The 21206-nt window shown below is 37.6% G+C and overlaps 1 protein-coding gene across 1 annotated transcript in view; it reads left to right on the forward strand.

Annotated features, from left to right (window-relative positions):
- LOC129261913 (uncharacterized) overlaps window positions 1-20983 on the forward strand; it is a 41893-nt gene extending 20910 nt beyond the window's left edge. The window contains exons 7-14 of the mRNA XM_064099038.1: window positions 805-939; window positions 2032-2378; window positions 3513-3640; window positions 5412-5547; window positions 10168-10344; window positions 15170-15237; window positions 15994-16227; window positions 18361-20983. Coding sequence (XP_063955108.1) covers window positions 805-939; window positions 2032-2378; window positions 3513-3640; window positions 5412-5547; window positions 10168-10344; window positions 15170-15237; window positions 15994-16227; window positions 18361-18409 — 1274 coding nt within the window. The 3' untranslated portion in view covers window positions 18410-20983. The remainder of the gene's footprint in view (window positions 1-804; window positions 940-2031; window positions 2379-3512; window positions 3641-5411; window positions 5548-10167; window positions 10345-15169; window positions 15238-15993; window positions 16228-18360) is intronic.
- Window positions 20984-21206: the final 223 nt, after the last annotated feature.

Below are 21206 nucleotides of genomic sequence, written 5' to 3' on the forward strand. Positions count from 1 at the left end.
ATGAAGGTTGTTGCATTTATCTTGTAATCATATTAACATTTATATTTATAAATATATCACCCAATTCCTGAAAAATATTTTAAAGTTGAATAAATGAAATGAATAAATCTAGACATCTACAATATTAAATCAATGTTTATATTTTCAAAAAATGTTACATGCAGATGTCTTTCTTTGAGAAGAATTTTCACAATTCTTTTTATTGTATTGTATACCCCCTCTCTGTTTCTTTTTCTTCATCACTCCCGTCATCTTGCTATATGTATTTATTACTTCGTTCAAGAGCCTTTCATCTCCAAAGATTATAATTTGTCCATTAATAGGGCATTTGACAGTTTTTCACTTAACAAGGGTTAATGAGTAACTTTGTTGATCAATACAGTAAGAAATTCATCATAATCAAAATGAGCTCGTAGGCCAGATCAAATAGGTAAAACTTGTGATAATTGCTCTTTGAAGTTGGAGTGAAGGCAAAATCATTGGAAAATTGAGCATTGTGTGCTTTAAATACCAAAGCAGTTGGCATCATCATAGGCCAGTATTGTCATCACCATCGTCATGTTCGTCATCTTTATCATCATCATCACCATTATAATCATTATAATTATCATTAGTAACACTCACTATCATCATTACCGCCATCATCTATCTTCATCATCGTTATCATCACCACCACCATCATCATCGTTATCATCACCATCTTTATCATCACCACCACCATCATCCTCATCATCATGATTGTCATCGTCCTATTATCTCTTTCTCATCACTAATGATCCTCCATGTTCTTTTCTTGCGTTCTAGATATGCTGTCTCCCGATGACCTGAAGGTGAAGATCGGTTACCAGGTAGCCAAGCAGCTCCACTCGGCCTGGTCCAGCGGACTGGAAGAAAGGTTTCAAGACCAAGAGAGACAGGTGGAAGATATGCTTCAAAGAGGTATGATCTTTCTCTCTTCTGGCGATTCCATGTGTGTTATGTAGGACATTGAGACACATTTCATCTTTTGAACAAGAACAAAAACAATATGTACGTGTACCCTCGCCTACCTCGCTTTATGACATAAAAATAGTGAGTTTTGTTGGCTATATGGTACATTATTTGAGAAAGTGGGCAGTATCCACTCCCGTTTTATATTGAAATTGCAGTCACATTTGAATGCTTCAGAAACGATATGCCGCAACAACACAAAAGTTTAATACCAATATATATACCAAGTGGTGGCACTTAAGTGTTTACAGTATAATTTGTGGTGGTCTTTAAGTACATGTAGTGCAAGAGAGCTAGATGGGAAATAGCGGGGTGTTGTACTGGAATTATATTACCAAAGATTATGTTTGCCAAAAATGTTTCCCTACTGAACAGACAAACTTAATAAAAAAAAATATGCATAAAAAATTTCTGTCCCAAATCTGACAATGTGCTGTACAGACATTGTAAATATTGTAAAGGACATATTTGAGTTCATTCAGGCTTGTATAATCAAGTGGGGTATTTTTGCCAATCATGGCTCGGACAGGATTGACAACAGGAAATTCTTGGCCTTCAGTCGACCTGAATGGATGGATGTGTTTGTTTTGTGCATATATCACCATGACTCATTTCCTGTATCAAGGGAGTTTATAGAGTAAACTTTATAATTTGCCAACTTGCTTCTGTTTTTGTTGTAAATGACCATGTACAAACAGTGCATGTGTACTTTGATCATATAATTTCACCACTGTGCTCAAATTTGATTGTTCAGTTAAAAAAAACGGAATTTTCAGGGGGATTTATTCTATTTGAGGACTGCTCCCAGCACTTTGACATACATGTAGCATTGTCATTGTCTTCTGTTGAGTTTTTTAAAGTCTGTTTGCAGTAGATACAAGAGTTTCATCACAGTGAACATTAACATCCCAACTATTGCTGGATCTGTATCAGGAACATCATCAGTGTCTTTCCGTAGTGTTTTGAAGTACGTTTTTCCTATGTGTTGCTTCATGATGCATAAGCTAATGAGAATGTCTTCTTTCCGTCGTCACCTCTTAGACGAAGAACTCGCCCGGAGGCTGCAGCAGGAGGAGAACCTCAAGAAGCTGGCCAAAGCTCACCGGGACAAGAAACCCACCAAGTTCGTCTCGCCGGGATCCCCGAAACGGAGCAAGCGACGGCAGAAGGAGCCTGAGCCGGACGGAGCCGCTGCCAACGGGGGTCAAGACTCAAGGAGAGGGGAGCAGGTGTTGGTAGGAGGAGGGTTGAGGAATCTTGGTGAGATGGGAGCAGTAGGAAGAGCAGAACGGGGGAAGTACCCTCCGCCAGTGCAGAGGATGGAGGTGCCGGAGTTGGCGCAGATCATGGCGGAAGAGGAGTTGAAACAGGAGAGAGAAAAGAATGGGGTGAGTTTTTTATTTTGGTGTTTGTTTGTTGTTTTGTTTTCATCGCTCTATCATGTCAGTTTTCTGTCCTTCTAAACTCTGAATGGCTTTGAATTGTCATTACTTGAAACAAAGAAGCAATTATGTCTGCAGGTATTACGATACTTTTTTCTACACATGTGTTTCAGGGTATTTTTTTTATAATTTGACCTTGGTTTTTTGTTTTATTTATTTTGCATGGTTCAGCACATCATCATGAAGATTATGTTTGAAGTAGCATAACAAAATACTGGTCCATCATCTTTTGGCAGCATTGCTGCATCTGGGTTTTTACTCTGTGAAGAAATGTAGGATTATTAGAGAAAATATGAACAGGGACTTCCTCTTTTGGCCCTCTCCAAATTGTGCTCTGAATGTTTATAACAAACCTGTGAAAGAGAACCAAAAGACAGATGATCTACTTGTATGTATGAAACTGTGTCGCAAAGACTCACTGCTTGACAAAAGATAGGAAAATTTGATATTAAATTTTACTAAAATTTGTATTACCTATTCAAACGTTATTATTTTTTAATGATATTACAGGATATTTGTGGTTTAAAGATGGATTGAAATATTTCAGGGATTGAATGAATCACCATGATAAAGGAAATGATATTCCAAACTACCTTGATTTTGTCCTACATTCCCACGCTCATTGTACAGTAAATGCACTGGCTGATTTGCAAATATGGCGATACTTCATGATTCGTAAATAGTGAGGATCATAATCTGTTTGGGTGAAAGATACATGTAAAAAACATTGTGACTGTTGTTCTGTCTACTCTTTGATGTATTTCAATTCAATGTCTTTATTTCCAAATCATTAAAAATTGTACATATTCACATTCACAACACATAAGATCATATAAATGCATTTCAAATCATTAATAGTTTACATAGAAATACAGTAAATGATAAATGCATTATACATAAATCATTCATGTATAATAAAGTAGATGTGGAAAGGGGGACGACAAAAGCAAAGCCTGTGGGTTAAAATGTTCCCCCAGTAAGAAAAATAGTAAAACTGTTTACACTATTAAAGACAAAAGTATTTTTTTTTTGTTATATCTTTATATAATTTTTTGTATATTAGGTTTGGAACAGCCCTAGTCCTGTAAGAACAGCCCTAGTCCTGTAAGAGCCAACACTATAGCGACTAAACTAAAGCGGGATCAGCTGTTTGAGGCCTTTCCAGATGTGGACAGAAAGGCCCTGGATGAAATATTCATTGCCAACAAGTAGGTTTCTTTGAAAGGGAAAATACTATGTAGAATCAGTTTATACTTAAAGAGATTTGGATTGGTAACGTAGAGTTGTGTGGAACATGACTTGATGATGTTAGTCCATGGTCAATGGGGAGTTTTTTTCTTCCACGATGCACAACGCATTCAAGAACATAGAAAATGTATTGTCGAGTGCCCTTCATGACAAAACAACCAAGAAGTCGTTGTTGAAACAGCAGTTTCGATGTGGACTCTGGACAGACGACATTTGCAATTTTTTTTACAGCTCCAAAACTTGTGACAAAACTGCTGTTCAAGTTCACCAATTTTGGGCAAAGACCTCCCATCTATTCGTTCTCATTTGACGGGCATTTTCAATATTATTTTGCTGTGTTCTTGAGTCCGTTGGGCGTCGTGGAAGCAAAATCTCTGACTTCTTTCATCCAACGTAATTCCTTTGCTTCTTTCATTGGCATATCAAGGGAGGTAAGAGACTGGTATTTAACAATTTTACCAAGATGAAAGGTTAAGTGTTGTAATTTAAGACAGATAAAATAAATAGTGTTGAAAGACTGGTGTCATTTGGCAAACCATACATATACATGTAGGTAAAATATTGATATATTTAAATTCATTGAAGTAGCTTGATTGATTTAAAGCCAGAGTCCAGAGCATTGGGCAAATGAAATGAAATGTTTGGCACTGCTTACCTCACTCCCCTCAAAATAAAAGAAAATAGATTGATGAATGAATAAATGAATAATAATAGATAGATGGATGGGTGGATGGATGGATGGATGGATGGATGGATGGATGGATGGATGGATGGATGGATGGATGGATGGATGGATGGATGGATGGATGGATGGATGGATGGATGGATGGATGGATGGATGGATGGATGGATGGATGGATGGATGGATGGATGGATGGATGGATGGATGGATGGATGGATGGATGGATGGATGGATGGATGGATGGATGGATGGATGGATGGATGGATGGATGGATGGATGGATGGATGGATGGATGGATGGATGGATGGATGGATGGATGGATGGATGGATGGATGGATGGATGGATGGATGGATGGATGGATGGATGGATGGATGGATGGATGGATGGATGGATGGATGGATGGATGGATGGATGGATGGATGGATGGATGGATGGATGGATGGATGGATGGATGGATGGATGGATGGATGGATGGATGGATGGATGGATGGATGGATGGATGGATGGATGGATGGATGGATGGATGGATGGATGGATGGATGGATGGATGGATGGATGGATGGATGGATGGATGGATGGATGGATGGATGGATGGATGGATGGATGGATGGATGGATGGATGGATGGATGGATGGATGGATGGATGGATGGATGGATGGATGGATGGATGGATGGATGGATGGATGGATGGATGGATGGATGGATGGATGGATGGATGGATGGATGGATGGATGGATGGATGGATGGATGGATGGATGGATGGATGGATGGATGGATGGATGGATGGATGGATGGATGGATGGATGGATGAATGGATGGATGATATAACATAGATGGATGGACAGATGAATGGATGGACGGATAGACAAGACAGATAGATAATGAATTAGATGATATATAGATAAATTAATACCTGATATATAAATAAATAAATGCATCAATAGATTTATAGATTTTTTAAAATAACACAAATGTAAGAATGTCACAAAGAATAAAGCAGGAAGTTTCAATTCCATGTCATTTAAATACCTGTGTTGCTTTTTTAAAGCTATGACCTCCAGGCTACAAAGTGGGAAGTGAATGCTGTTTATCAAGAATATACTGATCCTGTCAAAGATGTGTTCAGTCCTGAAGCTCTGATAGAGATGGAGAAGAGGAGAGAGAGCTCTCCTGCTAGGAGAAAGGTAAGAAGAGATTCTAGCAGGAAACGATGATTTCATGAGAAAGTCTTTGACATAAAAGGTCTATTCTCACCATGTTATCATAAATCAGGGGGTGTTTTCACAAAGATTTAAAGTACACACCCGAAGAATCAAAAGTATTTTATAATGACTTTTTGTGGTCATCATTGTAAAGGGGAAGTATTACTAATCAGGTATATAACTTCACTTTTTAAAATAGTGATTAGAGTTTGCAGAAATCAGCTCTCAAAAAATGACTTATTTTCATGGCATATTTCTGCCTTCAACGGTCCTTCGCCGAGCTCCAGCTGAGTGACGTCACACTAAGAGCAGTGAGCAGCTGAGCTGACAGCAGCCCATTGAAGATGATCTTTCCAATCAGCGTTCTTTGCTCTTGAATTGTTTATTCCTCACAAGATTGGTCTTAGTATATAGATAAAAGTTTGAATTTTCTGAACAGTAAAATGAAATGCGCATTTAACATATTTTGGTAACCGATATTTAGCTTAGAAACAAATAATTTTTTTCAAGAAATACATGTGAATAAACAAAGCATATTTTCAATTAGAAATCACACTTGCGTCACATTGATATTATAATCAATAAAAAGCATAGATATTCTTCTTCACGACTGAACAAAAATTATGAAATTTCATTACGTAGCAAAGTCAAGGAACCCCCCAAAACACGGCAATATCCATCGCGTAATGATTGGAATTGCAGTTGAATTGCCGAAGCATTATGAGGCAACAGCAGCGAACGGACTTTGTTTCATATACCATTAAAAACCCGGAAATGAGAGGCAAATGGTCTGTGGCCAAACCTGTAAGGCCTTTGTTTTGATGAGTGCGGGGACCCTGGTTCGAACCTCTGACTCAGGGATTTTTTTAAATTATATTCCTACCCAGCTCTTTTTATTTTCATGTGAGATTCTATTCAGACCTGCATTTATTAAATCTTACTTCTTAATTGCTGCTTTTGATTTTCAAGTTCTTGATTAGATTCTACACGTATTTGGGCAGGGATGGGAGGGGTAGAGGATGAGTTAAAAGTCAAGTCCACATCAACAAAAAATTATTTGAATAGAGTAATTTCCCTTGTTTTTTTTGGTTTTTTTTACTCAAAACAGTTATATACACAAAACAATGATATGCAAATTAGAGTTATGTCACATCACATTCATTTCAATTTTTTGGGCATTTCATTATTTAAATTTGAATCAAAGTTTTTATGAAATTTTCTGCAATATTTTATTATTTTTCTTTAAATTCAAATGAATTTTTGGTTGGGCGGACTTCTCCTTTACTCTTCACATAGAATGCATAGCGATATTTATCCAGAAACAAAATTGTCTTAAAATATGCAAACCAGTAATTGGACACATGTTCACTTTCCTTTCATCCAGGCCACTTCCTCACATCCACCAGGCTTACCGTCTTATAACAAACATGATGAACCATCACACAACTGCAAACAAAATTCACAGTGCTTCACAATAAATATTTCACTTTTGTTCATACATGCAATGAATATCATGGAAAACAAATAAAAGGCGTACCCATTTTCAAATATCGTTTAAAAGAACAAATATATTATACCTTTCGAGAAAAAATTGTGACGATATATTCACGACACTTAACTTTCAGCAATCAGCATGTTATAGAACTGATACAGAGTTGCTAACAAAATATAACTATGGGGCATTGCAAGAAACTTATGTTCAAAGCGTAAGTCTCAAATTCAAGCGTAATAAGGTCGAGTTGCACGTGCAATTCAACTAAATGTTTTTGTTTAATCAAAGGACTTACATGTACCCTTGATTTGGGACGTGTGATTGAGTAGAAAATTTCTCACAAAATGCCCTAGTTACATTAAAATTGTTCTTTGGTTTAAAATTGTGTGTTCGTATTTTTGACAAGCTGTATTCCTGTCCAATTCAATATTATAGTCCTCTCCAAAACTGCGCTAAGTTTATGTTTCCAAGATCAATGAAGATAAATTTCCTCCTCCAGGAAAGCAGAGTGAAGAAAAAATGGCCACATGTCCATATCAGAATCTCCCAGATTGAAGTAGTAAGCAGAGACCAGAGTCAGCAAGTGTGCAGATCTGTATGTAGGAGAGAGAAAAAAAGAGAAATAGTCTAAATAATCAAATCAAAGTATGAATTTTATTATGTTGATGATTAAGAAGGACTACAAGAAATACTGTCTGCAACAGCCACAATATTTTTGAACAAATTGGTTAATAAATGTACTACAGGCTACGGTAGGAAGTATGTACACTAGTAGGAAGCCTACCAGACATTTTTAGTTTGACTTTAATCAGTTTATATTCTAGTTTTGGTGCACAGATTATCATCATCATCTGATACAGGAATAAGTCGGTGCAGTGGCATGTAATTCCCTTTCGACGACAAATAATAGGTTTAGACTGTGAAAAGTTCCACTCAGAGCACCAGTGCTCTACCTCAAGTGATGCTCGTGTAAGCTCCACTCCACTTCACTACCGCTACACTTACACGTACGCTACCCGGGTATAGGTGTAGCGTAGTGAAGCGGAGTGGAGCCTACACGAATATCACTTGAGCTGTGCTCTCTGGGTCATTACAAAGAGTGCATTTATCTTCATTGTTAAAAGAAACACAAGACTCTAATTTCGGTCAGGAATCAGGGTAACCACTGCAGTGCTGAAATTTTGTCTGGCTTCATGATATCCTAATTCCAAGAATAAAAATAGCTTAATTAAACATTCCTCTGAAACTGCAGATTTTTCAGTCTAACCAAGCCAAGCCATTGCCTGGCCAGTTTATTTAGAAATCTGACTGAAGAAAAAATCTGCCGCAAAACCTTCTTAAAAGACTTTACGAAGTCATGCCATGGATGGTAGTACAGCATGAAATAATGCATGATTCTAAAATTATATTAGATCTGTATCTGTCATCTGACCTGAATGCATCGTCAGTCAGACACCAGAACAAGTACAATTTCCAAACATGCTTACCTATGACGCCTTTTGTGGATGGATCAAACAGCAACATCGGCTCCCCTTCAGTCCCGGCCCAGCGGCAAGTAGTGAATGGCCCGCTACAACTTGGAGTTTTTCAATAAACACTGACTCACTCACTCACTCAGTCACTGACTGACTGGAGCAACACAACGACGCCTGTCCAGTGGACAAAATTGGTCTTAAGTTTTTAACAGTTCCCAATTAATTAAAAACGGGCAAAGTAACACAGTTCCGGTTCACTTTTGGTCTGAAGTTGTCAAAAACAGAAATCTGATACCATATTACATGAAGAAAACGGTAAATTCGGAAGATATTGAACAGGTCAGTAAGGTGAAGCACAGAGGGATGATGAGCTCGTTTATTGTGTGACGTCATTATTCTCAACTGTTTTCTAGTGCGCGATTGTCGGTCTGGGGGCGGCTGGGGGGCTGAGAAGGGTCTCTGATAATTTCATTTCTTGCATTTCCACGACATCTATAAGACTTTTTAGTGACATATTTGTGTATAAAAAGACAAGACCTTTCCATCCATATATAATTTGTCTATAATCATCACTTTCGTGAATTTTCTTTGTGTGTGTACTTTAAGTATGACTTAGAGTTGCACTGAAATGTCTAGTTGCTTGCGGTATAAAAGGCATGACTGCATTGGTCAGATCATGCAAAGTGGATGCGCACTACTGTGTATTGATCAATAAGATTGTGGTTGCATATCATGTACATGTATGCGTCGGCATTTAAGTGCGACTCTAAGTCATACTTATATCTTTGTGAAACACCCCCATGCTCTGGGGCCCGTTTCATTAAAGACTTGCAACTGTTGTTACTTTAACACAATGGCAACTGCCATGGTAACAGGGCTCAGCAGCCAATCAGAATCAAGGTTACCATGGTACTTGCCATAATGACAAAGTTACAACAGTTGCAAGTCCTTTAATAACAATAAACTAACTCTGTTAATTCGTGAAATCTAAGCTGGAAAATGATCACACAGAAGATTGCCAAAAAAGATAAGCTCATGTGGGGCAGTTTATCAATATTGCTTGGAAAAGACCCTATTATTGGCTGGAATGTCATGCTTATTGTGCTTATCTCTCGGCACTTTCACTCTTTCTATCAGGACAATTTGCTGCATATTTTATTATTCATACATTCATACACTTGGGTGGTCATTTAATTGGATTATCTCAGAAGTTATTTTGGGATCACTACCAGAACTTGCAGAAACATTTAAGCCCACCACACTCAATTTATTTCAGCCTAAATTCAAGTAGGCTCTAATGACATTGCATTTTTCGAAATCATGAAAGTGTGATGATGAAGTTGAGTTCCATCATGATTAGAATTAATAGGGACATAGTGGGAATCAAGTATCAATGATCATCTTGCACAAGTCTTAGGTCACATGATCAAGGTCAAATGTCATTTAGGGTCAATGAACATAGCATTTTATTATCATATGATTGTTTTTTTTTTTTTTCTATTTTCGTTTTTAAAATCAGCACTGCTGCTATATTGAAGCACGCTCCACTTGTTTTTTTTTATTAAGAAGTAGCATTCTGTGCACTTTTTTGGAAGCCATCCTGTATACCCTCTTCATTCATCTGTCTTAATACAGGGAAAGGGACAGTCTGACAGGACAGACGGTCAATTCCAATCAACGGAGAAGCCTGCTTACGAAGACTACAGAGCAGAAGCCACCTTGCACTTCAAGCAGAGGGACGAATGCTTCAAGAAAGCTGCTAAGGCATATCACTCTGGACAAAAAGAGCTGGCTGTGCATTACTCCAATCAGGTGTGTTTTTGTACTTGAACCTTTATGGCCCGTATTCAGAAGTCAGGTTTAACTAAGACCACAGTCTAACCTGTGCTAAAATTATAGGGAGCCAAAAAATCAAAAATTATGTTTATGTTGTATTTTTCTTATGTTCACTATTTTGTTTCCTTTTGCTTTTATAATGAGGAAAATAATTCCCAGACAATTATGAACAATTTGGGTGTCATACGAGCTGGTAAATTTAATGTGTACTGTAAGGGATTTGTGCTCCAATTGGCTCTCCATAGTTAAACCATAACTTTAAACCACGGTTTGATTTAAACCTGAGTTCAGAATACGGGCCACTATGTTAAAACTTATACCATTTTATTTTTCATATCGTTTACCTTTTCATACATAATACCTTTTTCATACCTTATACCATAAACATATTGATACTATATGCCTTTTTGAAATTTATACCTTTTTAAGCCTAACACCTTAAACCTTGTAGCTGTTTCATGCGACCCTTTGTCTTAGAACGGGTCCTGAATTCTGGAGGGCCGGCCTGTCCCTATCCTCTATCACCTTCATCCAATGATGAACTAGCCATCCTTGATGCGCGCTGTTTCCTTGTATCTTTATATGTCGTAATGTAGAGACCCAGGCATGTTCCGTTTTCCCAAAATATATTGGGTTGAGACTTGAGAGGGAATGTGAACAGGTGAATTATAGAATATTTCATTTCTATTGGAGATGTAAATTTCTCATTGTGGTGGTTCGTACTGTAGTAGTCAATGGAGATTCCATTTAATGACACAGTTTGGAGATGATTTGAGTAACAATTGTCATAGTTTAACTACAATTGATCATTCAGCATCTCATACAGATTATCACAATTAACACGACACCAGTTATCTGAAATTACATCCACATAGTACAACTTCGTTATACGATCCTGTTGGAGAGGAGCAGGGAGTTCATCATCTGACCGCGAGTCGTCGAGGATACAAAATAATAATAATGATTAGACTTATATCGCGCCAAATCCACTCTGTAGAGTGCTCAAGGCGCTTTTTAGGAAATTATAAAGGAAATTGAGAAGAATTGAAGAGAAATGTTTTAAGGTATTGTTTGAAAGTTTCAGAGGTCAAGCACTGTTTAATGCTTTCAGGGAGGCTATTCCATAACTTGGAGGATGAGTGAACAAATGATCTCCCCCCCAGGCTTTGGAAACTTTGGGGGTAACGAGAGAACTGGAAGAGGAGGAACGTAAGGATCTTGAAGGGGTATAACTTTTGATCAGTGAAATGAGGTACTGGGGAGAAGAGCCATGGACACAGTGGAAAGTTAACAACAAAATCTTGAATATAATATGTAATGATCTTAAAATAGGAGTAATGTGAGTGCGCCTGGTGGATAGAGAAACGATGCGAGCGGCAGCATTTTGAAGTTTCTGAACTTTGACTAACTGATTCTGGGGTAGATTGAACAAAAGGGAGTTACCAAAATCGAGACGGAACAAAATTAAAGCGTGAACCAATATTTCTGTGGCCGGTCGAGACAAGTACATTGGCAGCGAACTGATCTACAAATAAAAGATATGTGATTCGACATTGTCATGTGAGAATCAAAACCTATACCGAGATTGCGACAAGAACTTGACAAATTAACATTGAGGCCAGAAAATGAGATGGAGTCGATGTGGACTTTACTAAGCTGTACTTTGGAGCCAAAAAGAAGAAATTCACCACGATACTCCAATATTTATCCATAATAGAGCTCTCACATACCAAAAGCGCCATCAGCGTCTAATGCAAGATAATCAAAACCGTAGCGGACTGGTTTGCTACACAGAGCCCCCTCTTAGAGTAATGTGTCCTCACATTAATAAGAGGGATTCCAAACAGTTTAACAAAACAATCAAATGTATTGAATCATGCATCGATGTATAAATCACACTGAGAGTAATATCCTCTTTATATACATTCCTTATATTTATACAACAAACAATCTCTTCTATATCCTTCATAACTCCTTTCTATCAGCTCTTATTGATAGCAAGATATTCATCATCATCATCATCATCACAATCATTTCCTGTATAAGAATGTGTTGATTCTATGGACATTAACTCTGAATATTACTATTACAGTGAATGCTTTCTTTGCAGAGAAAGCAAAATTAGTTTTATGGTACTTTTATGGAGAAGATGTGCTGGAAGAACCGGTGCGTAGAGATGAGATAGGTCTGTCTGAGCTACCTCCATAGCTGCTTGGAGATCTGCAACTAGTTCCCTGCTGGTTTTGTCTCTGTGGGCTTGGTTTTCTACACAGCACCCCCTCTTCGAGTAATGTGTCCTCACATTAATAAGAGGGATTCCAAACAGTTTAACAAAACAATCAAATGTATTGAACTATGCATTGATGTATTAATCGTACTGAGAGTTATGTCCTCATTATACATGTATACACTCCTTTAATAATGAAACGACAATCAATCTCTCTATATCTTTCAAAAATCCTTTCTGTTAGCTCTTATTGATATCAACAAATTCATCATCATTATCATTAACTGTATAAAAACATGTTCTTTCTATGGACATTAACCCTGAATATTACCATTACAGTGAATGCTTTCTGTGCAAAATTAGTTTCATGTATACTTGTGCATCTATAGGACTCCTCCTTGATTATTTATTTGACAGATAATTGTGTGGTGTTTTACAAAACAACTTTATAACTCAACATGCAGTATAAAAGTATGAAACTTATATTAAAAAAAACAAACATAACAAATGAGGTGACTTTCGGGATCGGCGGCAGCCCCTAGCGCAAGGACTTGGTTAGATTGTGCCGCTGACGGTGATAGCCCGGTTTCATTGGTCTAGTTGGCTTCCTAGAAGTGGGGTCTCGATCAAGAAACCCGTTGTGTACTTGGGCCACATGTTTCTTCAGTTCCTTTAGCTCCTGGCCTCTCCAGTCGCAGCTCTCTCCTGACCGGTTAACGTAGCAGCACTTGTAAGCCATGCAAAACAATACAGAAAAGAGAAGTTCATGTCTGACCAATTTATCCAGTTATGTGGGGTTCAAGATGGTGAATGGCCTTTTTTCATACTCTATTGAAACATTATATAGTCCTTTTAAGAGAATTTCCCAAAGTTTGTTACAGTCTTAGATCAACATTCCGTAGACCACGAATCGTCTGAACGTTCAACTAAGTCCTGAGAACCGTTGAAGCCCATAGAGTCTGCGGCTTCCAGTCTTATCATTTCAACGGGCTCTGCCTCTTCTATGATGGAATTCATGTTCTGTCACATACACAAAGTCTAAAGTCTCACCATGATTAATGTTAATTGAAAAATTATTATCAGCAGTAGTTCCATAACCTCCATGATGTAGAGTTGTATGTCTGTACAAAATTAAAAAAAAGAGAAAAGGTAAGGGAAGGTCAAAGTATTGCGTACTTTTTTTAGAAGTAGTCGGGAGGTTTTCTCATGTCCTATGAGATGGCTTATACTGATGTTTTCAATGCCAATTGAGATTTCATGAATCACACAGTTTGGAAATGATGATTTAAATAACAATTGTCATAGTTTAATTATAATTAACCATTCAGCATCTCATACAGGTTATCACAATTAACACCGACACCAGTTACCTGAAATTACATCCTCAGTAGTAAAACTTTGTTATACAGCCCAGTTGAAGAGAATGCAGGGAGTTGGTCATCTGACCACAATCCAGCGTCGAAGTGACAAAGAGGCTGTTCTCACTCAGTTCCTTAAACTAGTTTAGTGGAAACTAGTTTAGTGGAAACTAGTTTAACGCTAAGTGAGAACGGTCGAAGCGCTCTTGGAAGCGCTCTTCCAAACCAGTTTGGAAGACCACCTCGCGATGTAGTTTTCAAGATCGCTTCGCATCGGAAAAGTGGTTTTAGCGTAAGTGAGGACACAACCGTTCTTCGGGAAGCGATCTTCGCACATTTTGAGCGCGCTACTCCACACGACAGGTGTAGAATGCCTATGCTGCGGTTTCGAATTTCGCGCGAAACGTATCTCCCCACTGAGAGCGTTTCCATAGCAACAAGAGCGCTATACGTGAAGTGATTTTGAAAACCACTTTCGTGTGATCAAGTGAGAACGCTAGCAAAGCGATCTTCCAAACTGGCTTTCTGAACCGGTTCCCAGTAAACTAGTTTTAGGAACGTAGTGAGAACAGCCTCAAAGTCATTGTGATACTCAGATATCTATAGTCTGCAAGAGCTGCCTTACACTGTGTGTTTCGTCCGTAATAAAGCCCTCAAGCGCCAAAAACGCCATTTGCGGTTAATGCAAAAACCGTAGCGGACTGGTTCGCTACTCTACCTTACCTAAGGAATAAGAGCAATTCCATATGAAAATGTGAGATATGTACAACATCTTCCCTTTTATGTGGGAATTTTCTGGAATTATTTGGAAGTGATTTCTAGCTCTTATAAAAAATTTTAAATCGTTCAATTGATCACAATTCAAGCAATTCACAAACTGAATGAAGAATGGAGAAAAATCATACATATAAGAAAAAAGGTGCATTTATTTTATTGAATTTCCTCTTTTACATGTGCTCCCATGTACATATACCACATATCATTATAATTTGTTCTTTTACATTATACCTTTTATTCTTTATACCCATCTGGTAGACATTGTACCTTTTATTTCTCTCACATTATTCTGTGAAGCAGGGATGTTTATGAAATGGTTGCTATGCAAATTTGATGTGACAGCCAATGAGTCACTGACATTTTCTGTGTTGTATTTTATCATATGACTTTACCCTACTAGAATTCAAGTGGCAATTCATCTTTGATTGTTTGTTTTCAGGGACGTCTACACTCGATGAAACTGAAGGAAGCCAACAGAAGAGCTGCAGAAATGATGCTCAAACAAAGGTAATGATTGCCATTACAACACTGAAGCATGGATGGGGTGTTTCACAACACTATACAGTATTCATGAGTTTGTCACGATTTTATGCATAGCTGACTGGTAACCTGTTCGTATCCTAAATGAGATCTCAAAAGTTCTGAGGTAGTTAAAGTGGGACTAGCTTTCTTACAATCCTGCTCAAATTTTGACAAGACTATAAACTGTGTTAAGTTGCTTGTTAACAACACAAATTTTAATTACACATTTTTATTTTGACTCAAGCTATAAATGGGAATTTGATTTAGCACCAAAGAATGTGTACCAACCATGCAGGAAGTATTAATTCCTTTTGAAATTTTAGCACTTCTGTTATCATTTTGTCTGAAGTTACGCTTTTCTCGGCTGTAATTTCCCCTAAAGAAGCAACCGGAAAACATACAGGACTACCTTCTCTTCCATATATTACTGATGCTGAAGGTGGTGTAGACTCTTGAGATCATGGTGACACATTATGAAATATTATAACATGACTCAAGATACTGTAATGAAATTGCTATGATGTTATAAATTGTCTGTAAACCATCATGAATTTTTTCTGTGCAAATATTGATAATTTTAAGAGGGTTGAAGCATAGAAAGTGGACAAATTACACATTTTGTCACTTCATGCTACGTATTCCAATCTTTCGTGGAGATGGTCATAACTTTGCAAATAGCCTTGTGATTCAGCCCACTTGACAATTCTGATTAATGTGAAGTCCCCTTTTTATCTTGCTTAGGAAACATGAAACCGGTGCGAACAAGCTAGATCTGCACAATCTCCACGTGGAGGAAGCCTTAGAGGCCCTCCAGGAGGTTCTGTTCGAGAGAGAAGAGAAAATAAGGCGTGGCACCCCATCACCGGGGCAACAGAGGTACCTAGAGGTGGTGACAGGGCGGGGCAGGCACAGTCAAGGGGGTGTGGCCAGGCTGAAACCAGCCGTAGAGAAGTTCTTGGAGCAGCGAGGTTACAAGTAAGGATAAAATGATTATTTCTTTCTGTTAACCCTAAGAAGACTTGGGGGGACTGATTCAGCCCCCCCTCGACATTTTTCGTGATAAATCCGAGGGAATTTTTTTGACTCGGTGGCTCACTGACTTTTTACAGTCAAGTCTCGTGCAACTTTTGAGACCAAAATTGCAACCCCCGGGTACGCGGTTTTGAAATTATGCAACATTTTGTAAGTGCATGCAGACCCAAAATTGCTCAAAAACATGAATTTGTGTACAAATCCAATGCAAATAGTGTTTTAGCCAAAATTCATAAATGTATCATTTTTTTTCCTTTTACTGATTAAAATCAATTAATTCTATCTTATATACATGTATGGTCAAAATAAAGTCCCCGACAATTTCCATTGAAAAAACAATAAAAAATAGAAAGTAAAAAAACAAAGAAATTTAGAAAACAATAAAATACATTAGAAAAAAAATGTGATTTTCAAATTCTTTTAAAGTACGTTTGATCAGATTCATATAAAGTGTCTGTGTACCAAAAATTAGCATTTTAGGGGCATTATTTAGTTAATTAGAGCAAACTTTTGATTTTACGCACAAATTAGCATAATTAATTAGCATTGAGATTTTTCGCAGAATTTGATCTTGTAGTTTTGTCGATTATGCCATGGGTAACACTCGTGCAAATTTTTGTCGCGATCGCACGACCGACAGCCCCCCCCCCCCTCAGTCTTCTTAGGCATCAAAATAGCCCAGTCTCTTTAGGGTTAAGAGTGGTCGAGTTGATTGTGTAAACTAGCTCTGTAAGACATTCAGATTGATGCAAACTTTGGTAGTTATTAATCTGAATGGTACATGCCTTCTTCCAGCTCTGGTGTCAAAGAATTGTAATCTTTATGTATCTTTGTGAAACAAAATGTAAACTTTTTACAGTTTTGATGATATATAAACCTTTATGGATCACAGTGAGTTACGATAAAATTCCTGCGAACTGTCCTTATTTAATAGGGAGTTTAGGGACAGTTCACGGCCCCGTCTTACAAAGAGTTACGATTGATCCAATCAATCGTATCTCTATGGAAATCCATCTGTGTCATAATTTTTTCTACAGGAAATTTGCACAATGTCCTTTGTAAACAAAGAGAAGCACAGTGAATTTTCAAGAAAACAATGAATGCATGAATATACATCATAGCTGGAAAATATTTTGAACAAACATGCATAATAGATGTTGACGTTGCTGGCCTTCCATAGTCGCGATTGATCGGATCAATCACAACTCTTTGTAAGACGGGCTCCTAGATTTATGAAGAAAGAGAGAGAGTTGATTCATATATTTGTGAAGAATCGGTCTGTAATGTCCAATTTTCAGCCTCTGTCTTCCCTCTAGTCCCAACCTCTTTCTTGGGTTTTAAGGTTGGAGGTACATGTATGAACTTATAATGATTGTACAAGTTCCATACTTAGTTCAACACAACCATGTTTCTACATTATTAGAGCAAAAAATGGTTTGACAACTCATGTAATTATATCAAAAGAAGTAGTGACTATGTGAAATTATTGGCTCATTTATTTGCCACTGTTTTTTCTATCATTATTTTTGTGAAAGTGAATCAAACTTTAATGTGCCAGAACTATTGTTTCTTAACATCCAGTTTTGATTAAGTATTAAGCTTGTTTCGTTTGTTTATATTCTTTCAATTCAACGTATTATTGAGTTGAACTCGGCCTTTAGATTTCATACAAACATTCATAATTTTCCCTCAAAATTATTTCAGCAGGCAGAATTCTTCCCTTCTTCCTCCTGAATAATAATTTTCATCCTGGGGGGTGTTTCACAAAGATTTAAGTATGACTAAGAGTCGCACTTACATGCCTCATTGCGTGCGGTATAAAGGGCATGACCGCATTGGCCAGATCATGCCTAGAGGACACGCACTACTGCGTATCGACCAATAAGATCGCGCGTTGCATATCATGTACGCGTCGGGATTTAAGTGCGATTTAAGTCATATTTAAATCTTTGTGAAACACCCCCCAGGTTTCATTTTCTTTCAGGATGACCCATGAATTTCTTTTCAGTAAATGGAGCCTTATGTCATATCCTCATTATTTTTCTTTTCTTTTTTGTTCTTTTTTGTTCTTTGCAGCTTTACTACACCCAATGCTGGCTGTCTGAGAGTGTACTTCTCACCGTGAACTGGATCTTCTCTCCCCTGACCTGAGCTATGGTTCAACATACAGATTCTCGTATTACCGAGAAATGAATTCTAGGAATTTAGTGTTGCAGCCCAAAGACATACCAGTACTGCTGCAACATATCCTTATCTACCTGATGTTAGTAGTCTAGTTGCCTGTAGCATCTAAGGGATCAAGGATCAGGCTTTAAACAATTGAGAAGTTCATGAAGATGATTATCGGATTTGGGTCCTGACTCACCATGTTTTTTTGTGTGTGGGTCTGTGCATGAGACTATCCTGGGTTTTTCAATGAGGTCACAATGAGGTCAGAGTGAATTCTTCATGAAGTCCCCATGAGATGATAACATTGTATGTAAGCAATGTATGTTAAACAGTGTTTCAGGAACAAACAAGTACTCGAATGTTGCTTGATTGTGTTGTGTTTTCCAAATGTAACACATTGATATAATAATAATAATACCAACATGCTTATATAGCGCATATCACTGCCAAATGCGTCCCTTTGCGCTTAATTGGATATTATTACCCTGGCTTTAGCCCCGCAGCCTTTTACAGCACGGTGGCATTTCAAGGAATAAATTCCTGCCAGGTACCCATTTACCTCACCTGGGTCGAGTGCAGCACAATGTGGATAAATTTCTTGCAGAAGGAAATTACGCCATGGCTGGTATTTGAACCCACGACCCTCTGTTTCAAACTCCGAAAACTAATCCACTGGGCCACAACGCTCCACACATATTGCATCACATGATTCTGTTCCGCCTCAAGCAAGATGGAGGCACTCGTCTGAAGAACCCAGATGTGTGGAAAATGTTCGTTGAGTAATCCTATTCCTAATCTTAACCTTAGCATATATATGTTTCATGATTGAACACATGACACATCATTACATGTAGATCAGAAGTGGGAGACATGGCGCAACAAATTTATCAGCTGGAATGAGATTAAGTACATATTACTTTTAATTGCAAATTTTTTAATATATTCACCGTTTAATTGGGAAAATTTGTTCCAGAAATGGCAAAAATGTTAAAGAAACAGCAAATGTCTCTCTCTTTCTCTCTTGGCATTGATGTTGCTCATTTTACTTCTAAAAAAAAACAGCACACACATAAATACAATAGGTATTACATTTGCATGCTTACGTAACGGAAGCGCTGTGTGTTTTAACACCAAGCTTGTGGGCGTAGAGGCATCTATTAAAGCCTATCACTGATATTGACAAGTGTGCTGCATTCCCATGGAAAAAATATCAAATGTTTTACACTATTCCACACACATTTTTTAAATTATAAATCTTGCATGTTGTTCCATGTACAAACAAGAGGCACCGACTAGTAATAAATCAAGTAAAGAGAATTCAACATGTAATAATAACAATAATAGTAGCTGGATTTATTAAGTGCTTTTTGACTGAGGATACAAAGCGCTGCTATTATAACTCCGGCTTTAGCTATGCTGCCACATAGGCGCTGGAGCATTGAAAGAATTTCTTCCTACCAGGTACCCATTCACCTCACCTGGGTTGAGTGCAGCACAATGTGGGTAAATTTCTTGCAGAAGGAAAACACGCCATGGCTCGGAATTGAACCCACGTCCCTTGGATTGAAAGACGAGAGTCATAACCACTAGACCAGGACGCCACCACTGTACTCGTCATTCACTATAATAATGTTCCTTAAATTTTGTATGATCTATATACCCATATTAAAGCTATAGATTCAATTCAGGTATTAATTGATTAAATAAATTGTTAACGCTCATCTTTTTGTTGTAGTTTGTTTTAGTCCACTTCATATTTAAAGTATTGAATTGTTTAATAATAGATAAATATGAATATCTGTACTTGAATTTTACCAGATTCAACATCAACACATAAACAGCCATGGCATTGTGAATGTACATTATGCGTACAGGATCCACATGGGTTGGAATTTCATGATCATTAAGTTCGACAAAATTATGAAATATCCTTTCCATTTAAAGCAAAATTCCAGGGGACTTGTCAATTTCTTTAAGAAAGTTCTGAAAAATTATTTGAGGGGTTTGTGTTTTTTTGACAGTTCTTGAATTCATGCTCAGGCAGGCCCTGCATGCATGTCTCATTTGGGTTCCATAACACAAAGGTTAGCGATTAATCGTACGCTTGATTTTCATGATTGATTGTACATTATAGTCAATGGAATCAATCGTAGAAAAATGTTCTACGATCATTGCTAAGTTTTGTGTTACGGGCCCCGGATCAGCTTTACATTTCTGTAAATCAGTATCTTTTATGGCATGGAAATGTATTGTACTATTTTCCTCTTGGCATTCTCTCTCTCTCTCTCTCTCTCTCTTTTTCTATTTGCCTCTGCCTCTCAATTGAAATAGGGGGAGTTATTTACCGGGTAATTAATAAAAGAGCGATTATAGGGCTGAGTGTGGCTGAGTTAGGGTGTGTTCAATGTCAGTTTCCAAATTTAACAGCAACATGAATCATGATAGAAAATGCAGTATAAGGAGAAACAAAAGGGTGTGTTCAATGTCCCCCATTCCTGGTCATAAAAGTAAACTTCTTTCAAATCATGATTCGGAGGAAAATTTGAACATCAAAAAAATCAAACGCGATTAGCTCAGAATTTACGACGTTCGTCATCGCGAATGCGACATTGAACATGATTTGAGTTTTTAAATGTCTTTATATTTGCTCTCGCAGTGGAAGCCTACACAAGCAGATGCCAGAATTGACCTTTCTTATGATGGGTCAAACTGTGCACTAAAGCTGCGCTAACGAAAGTAGGAAATTTAAGGAC

This window comes from Lytechinus pictus, chromosome 5 (assembly GCF_037042905.1).
Source record: "Lytechinus pictus isolate F3 Inbred chromosome 5, Lp3.0, whole genome shotgun sequence".
Lineage (NCBI taxonomy): Eukaryota > Metazoa > Echinodermata > Echinoidea > Temnopleuroida > Toxopneustidae > Lytechinus > Lytechinus pictus.